Raw genomic sequence first — 16083 nt, forward strand, 5'->3', positions numbered from 1 at the left:
TTTCTCATAATTTATAAAGGTCAAATAAATTTCCAAATTAAATTTCCGTCTTTTTTTTTTTTTTCAATAATTTGTTTTAACACATAAATATTGTCTATTCACGATCTTCCATGTCTAAAATCAGTTTTTTTTTTTTTTTGAGAGTAGAGTGTTTGCAATATTTCTAAGTCTGTTGTTCAGTTTTTTACTGTAAATTTTGTAACCTGTATTTAAAAAACTCATTCCTCTGTAATTTCCACAATCATTTCCACCTCCTTTCTTAAATATAGATATAACCTTAGCTTTTGACCAATCCGATGAAGCCTCACATTTCCTCCAAAAGGTATTTATCACATGATTTGCGTCATAATGACGTCACATTTCACTTCGTTAACATTCATGCAATACTCTTGATGTGTAATAGATTTAACGTTTATTGGAAAAACGATAAACACAATTAAAATATTACCAACAACACAGAATTTTCAAAATTCTTCCAATTTGTTTTATCACATAATTATTAAGATTAATGATCTAATATTTAAGATACTATTATTTACAAAAATCTGTAGAGTAGAAAGACTCTGTTTCTTATAAATATCGTAAGAATGACAAAGCATTTATTGGAATTTTTTGTATTTCGATTAACAGCGCCCTCTAATGTTTCAACAATGATAAATTGTAATTTTGTAGAAAAAAATAGCTTTAATAAAAACATTCAGCTACAACTTTAAATAACAAAAAAGTATTTCGATAATTGAAATAGCAAAATGATTTGTGAAGTTCATTGAACACGAAGGTATTTATTTAGTGAATAAATGTGAAGAGATTTGCACAATAACAGGAACAGATGAAGTTTGTGTGAAACTTGTGAATGTTGTGTGGACTCTTTTAAAGCCTGTATAATGACTGTGACGTCACTGCTATCCGATAAATCAGCAGACTTTTCAGCATGGATGAGCCTTCCTCGAATTATCTTCAAAATGTTCCTCAGTGGAAGACGTTGAGGTTAAAATGAATGTCTTGTCCAATGAACGGTAATTAGGTGGCTGATTGAAGTTTGCTTTATAAATGGCTCGAGGAGGCGATTCTGGTTCATCACTCCAATAAGACACTTCGTTACTTGGAATAGATCTTAAGCTATTTTCCGGATTTTGTTGATTCCGAAAACATTTAAGTGTTATGATAATCCCGGTGCTAATTACTAATATCACAGCTATTCCGATAAACACAATGATGCCAGGTGAAAGCTCTGCAGAGAAAATAAAGAAAAATTAATTTTATTATCCAGGTATTTTTTTCTTCTCATATTACGCAAAGGATCACAAGATTTGATTCTCAAGACTAATAAATAAATCATAAAATTACTTGAATCGTCTTTGTTTCCATTGTCTGGAGATGTTGGTGGTACTTCTAGACGATTCCCACAGTGGTTATGTGAATCTGACTTGAATCCTGACCAAATGCATCTTCCGTTTCCACAATCAAAACGATCTTTTCCTTGGCAGTCAATCTCTGAATGAAAATTAAATAAAAAAGGAGGAATTAATAACATTTTTCTTAAAATTGTATAATTTTGATAAGCGGAATTGGAGAATGGTAGCTATTTTGAATTATGAATCTTGAAGTGCCATAGAAGACAACTTCAACCTCATTATTTGGGATTTGGAATGTAGATGGTCAATTTCAAAAAAAAAAAAAAAAATGTCAGCGTGATTATCAGAATTAAAAGAACCACAGCGATAGCAAATGAATGTTCTGTTAAAAATATCAAATCGGCATGAGATGTCTGTAAGTGATGGTGCCCACCTTTTGGGTCGGTATTAAGACCAGGTTAGTTAATTTTTTTAAGTTATAATTTTTGTTTGGATATTTGTTTTTTAATGTTTGGCGAAGTTTTAATTTTTTGTTATTATTTTTGTGGAAAATTTTTAACCTTAGTGCTAACTAAATTTTTTATGTTGACTTGCATGGGTAATTATTGTTAAGAAGTTAAATAGTTGCGGGGGGTGTTACGGTGAAAGACCACAGGAACGCCTCTCACACCTAGAGAGAACACCCATCTGTGATCTATTTCATAGCCCCGACAGTTCCCTATGCATACCGTTAACTTTGATTACCCCCACCCCGAAAGACATGACCTGGCAGGGTAAGTGCAACAGGATTACAGTATTCGCTAGTAGCTAATCGGGAGCCTCTTAATTGTATTACCATTGGGTTCAGTACCGTATACTATCTAGCGGTCAGCCTGCAGAATAGGTTGCTGCATCCTCGAATGGGGAGGATTGGGGTCTCCTACAGTGCGTTTGGAATACCCATGAGACTGTTGCCCAAACTATAGTACCCACAGATTCTAGACCCTTCGACACTTCTGCGCATGTCCCAAAAAGGAGAATCCATTCCGATAATAGGGCAATCAATCCGTCTTCTGGGATGAGTTTGTTTATTATTACAGGTCGGAAATTTTATCTTTTCTTTTACGAACATTGTAGTTTTTAAACTAGTACAGCGACAGACAAGAAAGCACGTAATTTCGCATGATTGATTGGCGATCAATTCGTACATCCTTCATTTCTTTCTCCCCTTCAGTGAATCGACTATTCTTGGCTGAAATCCAAGAGAAGTTCTACAAAGTGTGGGCGTACTATACAGGGGCCAAGAAATTAATCCAAACAAGACGAATTTTCTTCAAGTTTTTGGTTTTGCTTTGTTTTTGTTTCAGTTCACAAGAATTTTGGTTTTAGTTCACTAATTTGGTTGTGTGCTAGGTGTTTTAACTGTCTCTACGATGTTTATTACTAGTGTTGTGCGTTTTAAATAGAGTAAACAAGTTGACATTCGTGGTGTCTTTTTCATTTTGTGTAGATATAAAATATATCTCCAAGAAAGTGTTCAAAAATACGTACTCTTTCTCAGCACATATCATCACTCAGAGACCAATTGCCAATGAGTGCGGTGTTGATTTGGGTATTGTTAATGAGATTTTAAAGAAGTTTAGGGAGATAGGTACTTTTTCCTGACAGAAAAGGGAAAATGTGGGCAAAAAAGAAAAACTACACAGATTGTTTACTAGCTAGGAAAAGTAAAATGAATCCAAGATTCGTAAATAGAGACTTGACAGCTAGCGGGATTGTTTCTGACATGACAGTCCTTCGAATATTATTAGAAGCAGGGAGGACTGCCCACAGACCAAAAAAAGAAACAACCAGTGACAAAGGCTATGCAAAAAAAGAGGCTCCAGTGGGAAAAAGTGTACAAAGATTGGACTGTTGAGAAGCGGAAGAAGGTCATATTCTCAGATGAGAGCCATTTCTTTGTCCAAGGAGAGTGAGTACACAACGTTCGCAAATCAGCGGCTTAGAAGAACTCTCCCCTCACACCTTCAACAAGCTCCTAAGCACCCCCAGTTAAAAAGATGTTCTGGGGCTGTTTTACACATCACGGCTGACGATCTCTCGTACCTGTTGACGGTATGATAAAAATTGACTAATACATAAAAATATCGGAGAAAAGAGTGGTCCCGCAGATCCAGAAAGACAAAGAGCTCATCTTACAACAGGATTTCACTCCAAGCCACCCTTCAAAAAAAGTGAAAGAGTTCCTCAGAAATCACAACATCCAATTGTTTCAGTAGCCAAGTAACTCTTCTGATATTAACCCGATAGAAAATGTATGGATAATAGTGAGAAAGAGACTGGAAAAATTAAATTGTGATACAAAGGATATCTTAATACAGCCCATTATAAAAATATGGTTTTGAGATGCAGAAATAAGAAAAATATGCTCTACGTAGATGGAGTCCATGCCTAAGCGAATTAATGAACTTATTAGGAACAGAGGAGCATATATAAATATTAGGTAAAGTTGAAGTTAAATTTTTGTATACTTAGTTTTTTTACGAAATTGAATTTTTTCTTTAAAATGGGAGTGTTCGGATTAATTTGTTCGCTAATGTATATGAAGGGGGAAAAAAGGGAAAAAAAAATATCATTTTTATTTTTAAATATTAATAATAATAATAATAATAATAATAATAATATAGTAATCGGGGGGGGGGAACTGCTCGAGTTCTTTTTTTTTTTTTTTCCGAAATCCATTCAACTTATCCAAACATGAAATTGTCATTATTAAGTCAGTAAAGGAAAAATAAAATCATTCGGATAAGCATAGCAGATAAACGTAGATATCATAATGATAGTCAATGAAAAGATTACGTTATAAATATGCATGACATTATAATGACGCAACTTATAACAAACGAATAGATTATGATCTCATCCTGAAAATATTTTTAAAAAAATCGATATTACTATATGCTTGGAAAGTGTAGAGGGGGGGAAATTTAAGTATTACAATCGTTTGAAATCTGTCATTACAGTTTCGGAATATTAAAAGCTGTCGGAAACATTTACGGTATTTATTTGAAAAAAAAAATCACACTCATTTTTTTCATAATCTGACTTAGAAAGTATTATTCATTTTGGATTATAGTACTACAGCTCTCTCTCTCTCTCTCTCTCTCTCTCTCTCTCTCTCTCTCTCTCTCTCTCTCTCTCTCTCTCTCTCTCTCTCTCTCTCTCTCTCTCTCTCTCTCTCTCTCTCTCTCTCTCTCTCTCTCTCTGCATTAAAAAAGCATTACTTTAAATGCTTTAACTAAACAAATACAAAACTCAACTACAAAACTACAAAGCTCAAATAAAAAACTTACACGAAACTTTTTCGGTAAAAATAAATAAAAAAATAATCAAAAAGAGAATAAATTCCTTTTAAAGAATACAATATAAGCATATGCGTATCTTATAAGGCTGATATAAAATATTCAGATAATTCTGACAAAATTAACAAATCCGAACGCTATAAATGTAACATATTACCCCCCCCACACACACACACACATACTGATACCTTCAGAGGCCACGCGAGAAGTTATAACAATCAATTTCTTAAGGTCAGCAATACTAGAATCTTCTTATTGTGAAATAATCCTATATATCGGATTCTTAATATAAATATTTCTATGAACTTTCATTTTCTTACAGTTAATATCCCTGTCAAATAGATAAAGGACTAAAAGTCTCTTTTATTATTCACTCTAAATAATTTGTTCAACCAATTGTTCATTTGGCATTAATAAAATAAAATAAAATAATTTCTACGTTATTGGTACAAAATTCCACATATAGGAACTTATTACAGTTTCCCTCTCCACCTTGCACTGTGAGGAAAAAAATATCGTTAATATAATAACATAGTAAAATATTAAATAAACATTAATGGAAAAAAATTGACAAATTACAAAAAAATATTAAAAAACTATAAGGAGAAATAATGTTCATATTCTTTATCACAGTTTAATGGACATAAAAGATTCAATATCTCCCATTGTAAGTCGCTAACCTGATAATAGATCAAAATCACAGAGAACTATCATCTAAACTCAGAATTTTATTTCGCAGCATCCACTATTTATTCGCATTTTAGTTACTAACAGTTCAATCCCCCCCCCATCCCAATTTTGTTTATGAGATTCTCATCCATGAAATGTTATAAACCTATAGTATATTAGTAAGGCTAGTTTTTAATTAATTATTTATACATTTTTTACATAATCCAGAAATTCTTCTCTAAAAACTAAACATTAAACTTATTCAAGTTATTTTAAGCCTCCAATAACTGGAGTGATGATCTCACACCAAACACAAAAATTCATCTACTATTTATAAATATTCACGAATCCTTGTTTTAGGTGTTGCTGTTACCCTCCTGCCATGATCTGAGCTTTAATTGCTCAATAACACCTTACCATACACTGTCCTCTACAGATAACGGGGAATATGAAAAGCATTTTTGCTTCGCCCCTTTAAGCCAGTCCTTATAGGGACTATAAAGATTTAGGTGTATTCAGGAGATGAGCGGATGCTTTCGAAGGCTGAACATCCCAGTCCTTTTTAGGACTTCCAAGGTAGCGGATAGCAATGCTGTAGCTAATGAAGCTTTAATTGAGGCTCGGCTATTGCCGTTACCCAGCCATGACTAGAGCTTTTAGCTCAATAATACCCCATCCAAACAGATTTTCTTCATTCAGATGACGTGATAAAGAGTCAAGGACTCAGTCCATCGCCCAGTTCTTTTTAGAACTTTAGGTGTATTCAATCCTGATCGCCGCCTGGAACGCCAACGGTCTCACCAACAAGACACTAGAGCTACAAGAGTTTGCACGCGGATGAAATCCCGACATAATGCTGATCACCCAAAACCTGCTAATAACCCAAAAGTAAGAGGATACACCATGTACCAAACAGACAGACTGGCGCCAGAGGAGGAGGCACTGCCATCTACCTGGACATTACAAGAGTAGAAATCCAAAAATACGCAGCTTACAATTCACCCAGCAACCCCCTATTAATATCAGATCTGGACTCCATCCTCGGCTCTACAGACTCCAGTATTATGGCAGGGGATCTGAATGCTAAACACACACTGCCTGGTTCAGCTCCACAGTTGATACAAGTGGCCACAACTATACAGCAGCCAATACGGCCATAGTTGCTGGACCTGTCGAGCCTACCCATCACAGCCCTATTGGCAGATCGGACGTATTAGACATCGTTATTTTAAAATACATTAAATATCAGTACCAGCCGGAAACCGCAAATGAGTTGTCTTCAGACTATAATGCTATAGTACTCAAACTAGGCACACTAGATCAATTCTCCCTCTGCATTCATTCATTCATAGCATGGGATAAACTAGCTAAAGTCCTCCCAGAGCATATCGGCCCAGTTCCTATCATCCGCCAAAAGGGAGAGATAGACATTGCAGTGAAAAGCTTAATGGACCAAATCAAAAAAAGCAATTGCATCAATCACCAGAACTACAGACATCCATTCAACCAGTCGAATCCTAGAGGATATTATGAACTCAATCAAGACAAAAAAAAATAAATAAAGCCAGGAAGAGCATAGAAATCAGGAGTGGGAAAAGAAGTTAACATCCCTAAACCCTGCTGATCATACTATATGGAAATTCTGAAGATCCTCCGTAGAAAAAATCAACCCTTAACCACCCCTCCCCATGCAGGTCAAGCAAGGAATGGCACACTCTGATGGAGATAAAGTTGAGACCCTGGCTGACAGTCTGGAGGAGCGGTGCAGACCTTCGTATGTAAAGCTGAATATCAACCACATGTATAAGATTCATAGGCATGTCAGGCGTATCTTAAGGCAAACAGAGGACTGCTTAGACTGCATCACCCGTACCACTCCAACAAAAATATATAATATCATTAAGTACTTAAATTTCAAAAAAAAAAAAAAAAAAGCTCCAGGTCCGGACGGAATCACCAATAATATCATAAAGATTCTCCCTAGAAAGGCCATAGGTCATATAGTTAACAATAAATGCAATAATAAGACTACAACATTTTCCCATAGCCTGGAAAACTGCTGATATAATACCTGTAAAAAAGCCAGGAAATGACCGACAACTCCCCCCAAAGTTATAGGCCCATCAGTCTACTATCTAGCCTTCGTAAAATCGCAAAGAAAGTAAATCTCTCTAGATTACAAGATACGACAGAGAAGCTTGGTTTCCGAAAAGAGCACAGTACCGTATAACAAATACACCGACTAGTGGAACACATCACACACGGTTTCAATTGGAACCAACACACAGCAGCCGTGTTTCTGGATTTAGCAAAGGCTTTTGACAAGGTATGTTACCAAGGCCTTCTCTACAAGCTTATAAAAGCAAACGTACCCATAAACCTCGTAAGGTTGATCAAATCTTATCTCTCTGACAGATACATGCAGGTAAAAATCAATGGAATTATATCATCCAGAAGAAACATTCTAGCAGGTGTTCCTCAGAGCCCCCTATTGTTTATAATATATGTAGCAGATATCCAGCAAAACCCAAGAACAACCATCACAGCACTATATGCAGACAATAGGGCAATATTGGCCAGATCTCTCAACCCCAAGCTGGCAGTCAGGAGAGCATCTCTTCTCTTACAAAATGATTATCAGATTGGAGGATTCAGGTTAATCCACATAAAAGCTCAGCTATGCTTTTCACCAGAAGGAAAGTACTCGTCAATGAAGACATCCAACTCTATGGAAAAAAGATTCCCATGGCAAACAGAAATTAAATATCTGGGAGTTCAACTTGACAAAAAACCTTAGATTTAACAATCACGTTAAACTCATCTGCTGCAAGACATCCAGAGCTATAGCCCATCTTTACTCCCTGATCAACCGCAGAAGTAAACTCCATATACAAAACAAACTGCCAATATACAAGACAAGATGGTGATACGTCCGGTAATTGCTTATGCCTCCCCTGCGTGGAGCCATACCTCTAAGTTAAATATCCTGAAACTACAGAGGATCGAAAACAAGTGTTAACGATGATCCTGGACGCATCAATGTCAGAAACACACAGATCCATCGGGAGACCTAAACTCCATACATCTCCTTCCTCCTACACGAATTAGTAGAAAAGTTTTTTCGTCAGAGCAAGCACTCACCCTAATCCACTAATCAAGCAAGCCTCTGTTTACGATGAGACAGTATACCGCAAACACAAAAGACCTTAAATCAATCCTAATCCCAGCTGAACTCAACTAACCACATTGCTGTAAGGGAGTGAGCATAAAGCTCAAAACTATCCCGTTCATCAGTTTACTTATCCATACAAAGGAGGATATAAAAAGCATATTTGCTTCGCCCATCTAGACAGTTGGTTTAGGTGTATTCAAACTTACAGTCTGTTGATTAGTCAATTCGTGTTGAAGGGGAGAACAGAGTAAGGCGAATACGTATTCATCACCAACTCGCGAAATCACGTGCTTTATAGATAAAATTTCCCAACTATTATACAAGCAAAATAGTTACGACTTAAAAAAACTAGACTTTTTATAAAAGCTAATTTTCCGACTTGTAATAATAAACATCCATACCACGAAGCGCATTGATTACCCTATTATCGAAATGAATTCGCCTTCTGCCATGCGCAGAAGTGTCGAGAGGTCTCGCATCTGTGGTCGAACAGTAGATACATTTTCCAATAAGCTAGTTTGTTCCAGTAAACTTTGACTGTATACGTTTAGTTTGATATACTCTTTGGATTGATGTTCAGCCTAACGTCTTTTATATGAATAAAAGATTAGTATTGTCTATCTTAAGAGCCTCTGTAGCTTAGTCTGTAAAGACGAAGTCCTTTGGTCGGAAAGACCTGGGTTCGATTCCCATCAGTGAGGTGAGGAATCTTTATCTGGTCTCTTTTGACTAAAGGTGAATTAGCCAGCGGAGGTAGGAGTTTTTTCACGCGGTTTTTCGTCCCCTCAGAACATGCAAACCAGCCCGTGAACACACGCAGCTACAGACATAGGACCAACCACGAGACGGTCGCAGTTGTGAAGTCAACAGCTAAAATACCTCAATGGTTCGTTAAAAAAGCTTAAGACAAGACATTGTCTATTTCTATCCATACTTATTCTTAAGCTTGTTTTCCATTATATTATTTTTGCAGTAATGGTAATCGTTCTTAACAAATGGCCTATAGTGGATTTGGTTTCACTTGACTAATGTTTGTCTGCAGAGAAAATTCATTAAGAGATTAAATCGGATTATATTAATAATAACTTAACTAAAGCTAAAGTGAACCAAATAATCTCACAACAAATATTTTAGTATAATCTTAAAATCAAATATTTGGTGAGAAATAAAACTGAACTCGAGCATTGAAAAGGTCTTAAATATCTACAAATGTCTACAAACGAAAGATAAATATAAACACACCGTATTTACAAATGAAATATAAATAAAAGTCCTTATAAGGACTAGCTTAAAGGGGCGAAGCAAGAATGCTTTTTATCTTCCCCGTTATCTGTAGAGGACAGTGAAGGGATAAGGTGTATTGAGCTATTAAAGCTCTGATCATGGCAGGAGGGTAACAGCAATAGCCGAGCCTCAGTTAGAACTTCATTGGCTACAGCATTGCCATCCATTACCCTCCAATGGTATTGGATTGAATGAATCAATCACCGCATCTCACGGTCGATTGATCCATCCTTCCATCATCCATAAATAAATAAAATAAAAGATTTTAAAAAAATGTTTAATATATGTAACCTATAAGTTTAAAATACAGGTGTACAATATTTACTTTCGTGATATAGTCTCTGAATCTTTTTTCTTAAAGGTATAACTTAATAATATACATTTTATTTCATTTCTCAATTTATTATAACTGATTGCTAAGGCAAATATAATTATGGCATTAGGAATTTACAGCAAGTTCTTGGCACAGCGTAGACAGTTATGCACAGGACAATTTAACAATGCTAGCTTAAAAACAATATACAGCAATATAAATACAGTTTCTATGTTAGTGAAATGTCAAGAATTGCATATATTTCAATAGTAGGATCTGCGAATAAGTTAGAAATAGATATACCTCTATTTCTTCCGTTTTGAATTTTTATCAACGCATTAATGTACTAGTCATCGCCCATACACTAAAAATTCTTTAAAAAAATTGGTATTTATTTACAACGAGCCTCTAATGTTTGTTAAAAATCACGAGGAAGTCCCACTTCATGTTCTTGTCTAAAGCTGTGTGAATCAGTGCAATTTGTATCATGCTATTTTATTGACGTACTGAGATCTAGCTATTTGTCAAGAAAAATCATATATAGGTTTAGTTTTATTTATTTAAACTTTAAACTGATTACTAATAAATATTTAAAAAGCTTTATCTTTGAGTAACCTATAAAATTTTCAAAGTTTTTCAATACACCTTTTCATTTCACTCTAAATGAATATTAAATAAATTTCACTGAAACAAATCATCATCAGAGGAGATGGATTAAGGCCAATCCAATACCCTTGGAGGGTAATGGATGGCAATGCTGTAGCCAATGAAGTTCTAACTGAGGCTCGGCTATTGCTGTTACCCTCCTGCCATGAGCAGAGCTTTAATAGCTCAATAACACCTTATCCATACACTGTCCTCTACAGATAACGGGGAAGATGAAAAGCATTCTTGCTTCGCCCCTTTAAGCCAGTCCTTATAAAGACTATCAATTATAAATTTGTGATATGGCATTTAAAATTATGTGATTTTAAAGCATCAAGGGATCAAATATTTCAAGGATTCTTTTTACAGTTCTATTTATCCGACTATAAATTATTTTATGAAAAGCCAATAGTGCTTTTTTTTTTATTTTAATACTGAAATCAGGCTTGAAATATCATTATGGACGGGTAAAAAGGATGCGTAGTTTATGTGGCTATTTAATTGTCTTTTTTTTAATTAAAAATCTCAGTAACCTTCGATAATATTGGTATTAATCTATAATTCTGCTACCTCACCCCATTTTGAACAAATTTTCACAAAATTTCTCACAGCATAATTCGCATTATCTAAAGCTTAAGACAAACACCATCGATTCTCCCGCGTACTGGACACGTCACCGAACTCTCTGGAGAAGCAGGTTTGGCAAAGCAGCAGTGTGTGTGTGTGTGTAGTGGGGGGGGGGGGGGGGAGGATTATCTTAATGTTTCAACAAATACTTAGTTTTCTGTCTTTATTTGGGCAAATATTTCCAGCTAGATTATATATATTATAGCCCTATTGAGCGCCTAAATTAAAAAAATATCAATATGTGATTTTATAATTTTATAACTAAAATTTTCACTTACCGCTATATGCAGTAAAAGAAAGTTCAAAACCCTTTTTTTCAATCATATCAGCAAGAGCATCAGTTGAAGCCTTATACCACAATACCATCTTGCCATTGGTGGAATATGAGATGGACTCATTGACGTCATAATATTCTTCACAAACTTTCACACTTTCGTTGAAAATCTAAACAAGTAAACATAAAAAAATTAATATTTAAATTTTTCGAACGACTTTGTACATTTATATTAAACAGTTTTGTTAATATAATCTAATAAAAATCCTGAAAAAGATGTCAACTTACTGCAATGTAGTTATCACACCAATAATATTTATTGTTAAAGGAAATCCTTCTAATTGACACAGTAATTCCGTATCCAGCTGGTGGTTTTAGGATGATTTGACAGGTTTTGGGTCTAGAATAGAAACTTAATGGACTTGGCGTCAGAATTCCGGAGGATCTGTAACCATTGGCTTCGAGGATGTATTCAATTGTGTGTTCAGTTTCATTGCATCTGTCTTCTAAGTAATCTAAAAGAAAATGACGTCATGTCGTATTAAAAAAATCGAAAGTCGTACAAAATCAAAACGGAAACATTTATTATCATAGCAGCAAAGCTATTTTTATTTCTTAAAATATTAAGATTTAAATGCATTATTTTTTTAAAATAATTTTATTTTAAATATACTCACATATTGGGATGTTGTCCGTCTGGTCTTCTATTGCTAAATAAATAATAAAACAAAATAGAAATAAATGTCGAATTTTAGCTGTTCTGTTTGAACTGTTTACATATTTATCCTTTTAGAAACAAATTGTGATTATTCAGTATCTATAATAATAAAATCAAATATTAATCATATTTAATGCAGCTTATTTCAAATAAGATAGCAAAGTGCAAAATTTTTATTAATTTGCCATAGTGTTTCACCTATTTGATTCCTAATACTATTCATATATTAAAATTATAAAACAAGGTTTCAGAAATATTTTTACTCAATTCATTATGGAATTTGTATGTAAAAATTAGTTAACAAATTATGATTTTTAGGTTTATTTTAATAATTATTAATATAATTAGTTATAAAATGAAATATTTGTATTAGTTTTAATCTTATGTTAAAATATTTTCTTAATTTTTATAATAATTTTATAAATAAAAACACACCTAATATTTTATAATACTATTTATATATATAATATTTATGAAACGTATATAATAATTTTTATAAAAATATATATATTTTATTGATTGCTAAAATATTTATACATACAATAAACATCTTGTGTGACATTGCACCTTATAATTTTACATAGTTCAGCACTAAGTGCTGCAATTCCTACATTGGATTTCAATTAAAATTTTTAATAATACTTTTTTGTCTTTATATTATGTATTTACAACACATGTTCTTCTAATATTAACAATGAAGATTATGCAGAATTTTTTGTATAATTTTTTATTTTTGTATTTTATTTTATTTTATTTTTTTTTTTAAGTTTGAGAAAGAGTGATTATACATACAAATTTCTGCATTTGCTTATAAGGATTACTTGTAGATGAGTGAGGAAAGTAAATCCCACCTACTTCGAAGCTTGGGTTAGCTTTTATGAAGAGAGTGGGATTTAGCCTTCAATATTTGTGTTGTTGCTACCGTTTATGTATGGGATGTACGCATTGGATGCTAGTGATTTGTGATGTGTATATTAGTGTTAATGCTATTTTAACGTTGTTGGTATATTTTCCAGAGTTCGTTTTTTAATGTTCTGTAATTATCTACGTGCTTTAACTTGTTTTTGTAAACTACGTGTTGTAAATTAGTTGAGGAAGAAATAAATTTAAGATTTAAAGATTTTAATAAAACTGAAATGATTGTATCTTTTATCAATAATTCATTTCAAGAAAACTTGAACATCACAGAAATTTCAAATAAAATTAGTGGGCTGTTTGGTAAACCAAGCTGAAGTAGAACTTGAGATAATAAACGTTCAGAATAGTTTACATTTAAAATCAATAAACAATGAAGTCATTTGGAAGTATGCACATGAAAAATTCCCAATATTAACTGATATTGCCCGAAAAATTCTGTCGTGTTTGGGATCGACATACTTGTCAGAATCCGCTTTTTCAAATATGACCGTCATAAAAAATCAATTAAGAAACCAAATTATAAATGATCATTTGGATGATTGTCTGCGATTAGCCACTTCTTCATATCAACTTGACTATGAAAATATTGCGAGGTCCAAACAATGCCAAATTTCACATTAACTTATAGGTTATTTTAATCAACCAGCATTTCCTGTAACTTGTAAGTTTGTAATCAATCTGTTGTTTTTTCTAACTTTGGTTTTCCAAAATAGAGAAATAAATATTTTATTCCAATATATATATTTTTTTTTCTTGTATTAAAATAATTAAAAGTGATAAATAAATTTTTAAATACACAAATAAAGTTTTTAGTTGTGTATTTTTTTTAGTTGTTTATATGTGCGTAATCAGATATCAGATTGGGGGAACGTGATCTATATAAGAGAGTAGATCGCCGAATAACTTTTTATAGAAAAGTAGCTCGCGTAGTAAAAAAAGGTTGAACACCACTGACATAGGAGATAAGTTGCAACCCTTCACCACATTGTTCTGATTTCCTTGGTAGATGCATGAGGAGAGTTCTAATAAACTGATTGTGTTATTGACAATTACTGTTAAGGGGGGGGGGGAATTAAATACTTAATCAAACCTTTTTATATGCTATGCTATCAGCAGAAATAATGCTAAAAATGCTTTCCCAATAGAATTCATGAATTATAACTGAAATTATCTGGAGTTTCCTATTCTAGAAGTTTCTTTATACTGTATGTCATAACTGTACATATTGCTAACGAGATAATGGGTATCTGAGAAGTCACTTCGAAAATCGTGTTATCTTTAACGCCAGTGCAGAATGTCCTTGTTTGGAAGGGACTCAACTTTGTTCGCTTACCTTCGAAGACTTTGAAACCAAAAGTAGTCCCAAAGTCTGCTTTAGCTACCAAAGAATAAACACGAAGAGGTCATTGTGTTATTGACAGAAATTGTGATTAATCAAAAACAAATATTAAAATATGGGGAAAGATAGCAATTGTTATTAGTATTTTTCTCCAATTTAATGAGTTTAATTTTCAATTAAATAAAAATGCACCAACCAAAATGACTTCGTTGATTTCATCTATTTCATTGTTATTTCATTATTTCTTCATCTATTTCATTGTTATTTCAGAATATAACAATACAGTAATTTTTCTAATTTTTACTTACTTCAAATACAATAAAATTCGCTAAGAAACAAACAACTCAAATAAAAAAAAAAAAAAGATATAAATTCGATTGTTAAGACCCTTCCTGAACTTCTCTAATTACATATCACGTTTAGTGTTGTTTCTTTTTCGTTTCTATGCTACATAACAACGATATCATTTTCCTTCAATCTACCAACTGTTCACACAATAGAAATACGTGTAAACACGGCGAAGTTTAGGCTTATCATAAACAAACGAAAATCGCGTTATTTGATAGCTTAAAAAAACAATTCATTGGTCATCATGGAATGAGTGCAAACTTTCATCATTCCTACGTAAGTTCGTGTGTCAAAGTAATATAAATAAACTAGGTTTAGTGATTATTTTCCAGTACAAACAGGTTTAAAAATACATTCCTTGTTCCACAAGGATTTACTGCCCTTTTTTTTAAGGAATTAAACTAACTATATCTTGAATTCACGATGCCGTATTTCTAAATTAAACTTCAAATAAAATTAGCAGCAGAGGTAAACGAAAATCAGAAATAGAATGTGCTCAATATTCAATAAAAAAAATTGCTATCTACAGTCACAATAATTGACTACATTTAAACAATGATCATTTACTATGACGTCATCTGATTGTTAATATACATATCAAAGGATCTTGAACATACTCACAAGTTACAAAAGAGCTGCATCTCGTTGTCGTCCCAATAAAGACCATAAAACCGAAACTAATACATCGCAATAAATACATAAAGGTCATAGTACCTCGGTGGTAAAATAGCGTTAGGATCCCTCTTCTCAGTCTGATTGACTAGTGAGCAGTATCATCACGACACCTCGTATTATAAAGCGCTGACGTTAACCTAGACCTTTGTATTGTGACTGATAGGCATTTTGGCGACATAGTGTCACGTGCTGTAACAGCTCTAGTCTATTGAGTGGTGTGAATTCTCTCGTTGTTTTTGAACAAAGAGTACTGTTTATCAATAGAAGAACATTTAGTACATAATTTGAAACCTTAGTAGCAACAGTTATATTTTCATTCAAAATCGCCACTTGTTACTGCAGCATATTATTGTTTGAATTAATCATAATAACAAATGAATCTATTGTTGTTCTCCGAGGATTAAG

General features: G+C 33.4%; 1 protein-coding gene across 1 annotated transcript; it reads right to left on the minus strand.

Moving 5' to 3' along the window:
* Nucleotides 1-462: 462 nt before the first annotated feature.
* LOC150105568 (uncharacterized) lies at nucleotides 463-15758 on the minus strand. The gene is made up of 6 exons (XM_090394916.1): nucleotides 15625-15758; nucleotides 12358-12390; nucleotides 11969-12195; nucleotides 11685-11850; nucleotides 1348-1494; nucleotides 463-1231 (listed from the first exon to the last, which is right to left on the minus strand). Exons 1-6 carry the CDS (start codon nucleotides 15710-15712, stop codon nucleotides 927-929), a joined length of 966 nt encoding a protein of 321 aa, XP_090251042.1. The 5' UTR covers nucleotides 15713-15758; the 3' UTR covers nucleotides 463-926.
* Between the last annotated feature and the right edge of the window lie 325 nt (nucleotides 15759-16083).

Source organism: Typopeltis vanoorti, chromosome 6, assembly GCF_054136105.1.
Source record: "Typopeltis vanoorti isolate ZY-2024b chromosome 6, IOZ_Tvanoo_1.0, whole genome shotgun sequence".
NCBI lineage: Eukaryota > Metazoa > Arthropoda > Arachnida > Uropygi > Thelyphonidae > Typopeltis > Typopeltis vanoorti.

Excerpts from the sequence above, each read along its gene's own strand:
- LOC150105568 (XM_090394916.1), bottom strand. The coding sequence starts at position 15,712 with ATGACCTTTATGTATTTATTGCGATGTATTAGTTTCGGTTTTATGGTC. Across the intron at positions 11,851-11,968 it reads GGTGTGATAACTACATTGCA|ATTTTCAACGAAAGTGTGAA; the intron begins GTAAGTTGACAT and ends TTACTTGTTTAG. Across the intron at positions 1,232-1,347 it reads TGGAAACAAAGACGATTCAA|AGCTTTCACCTGGCATCATT; the intron begins GTAATTTTATGA and ends TTTTCTCTGCAG.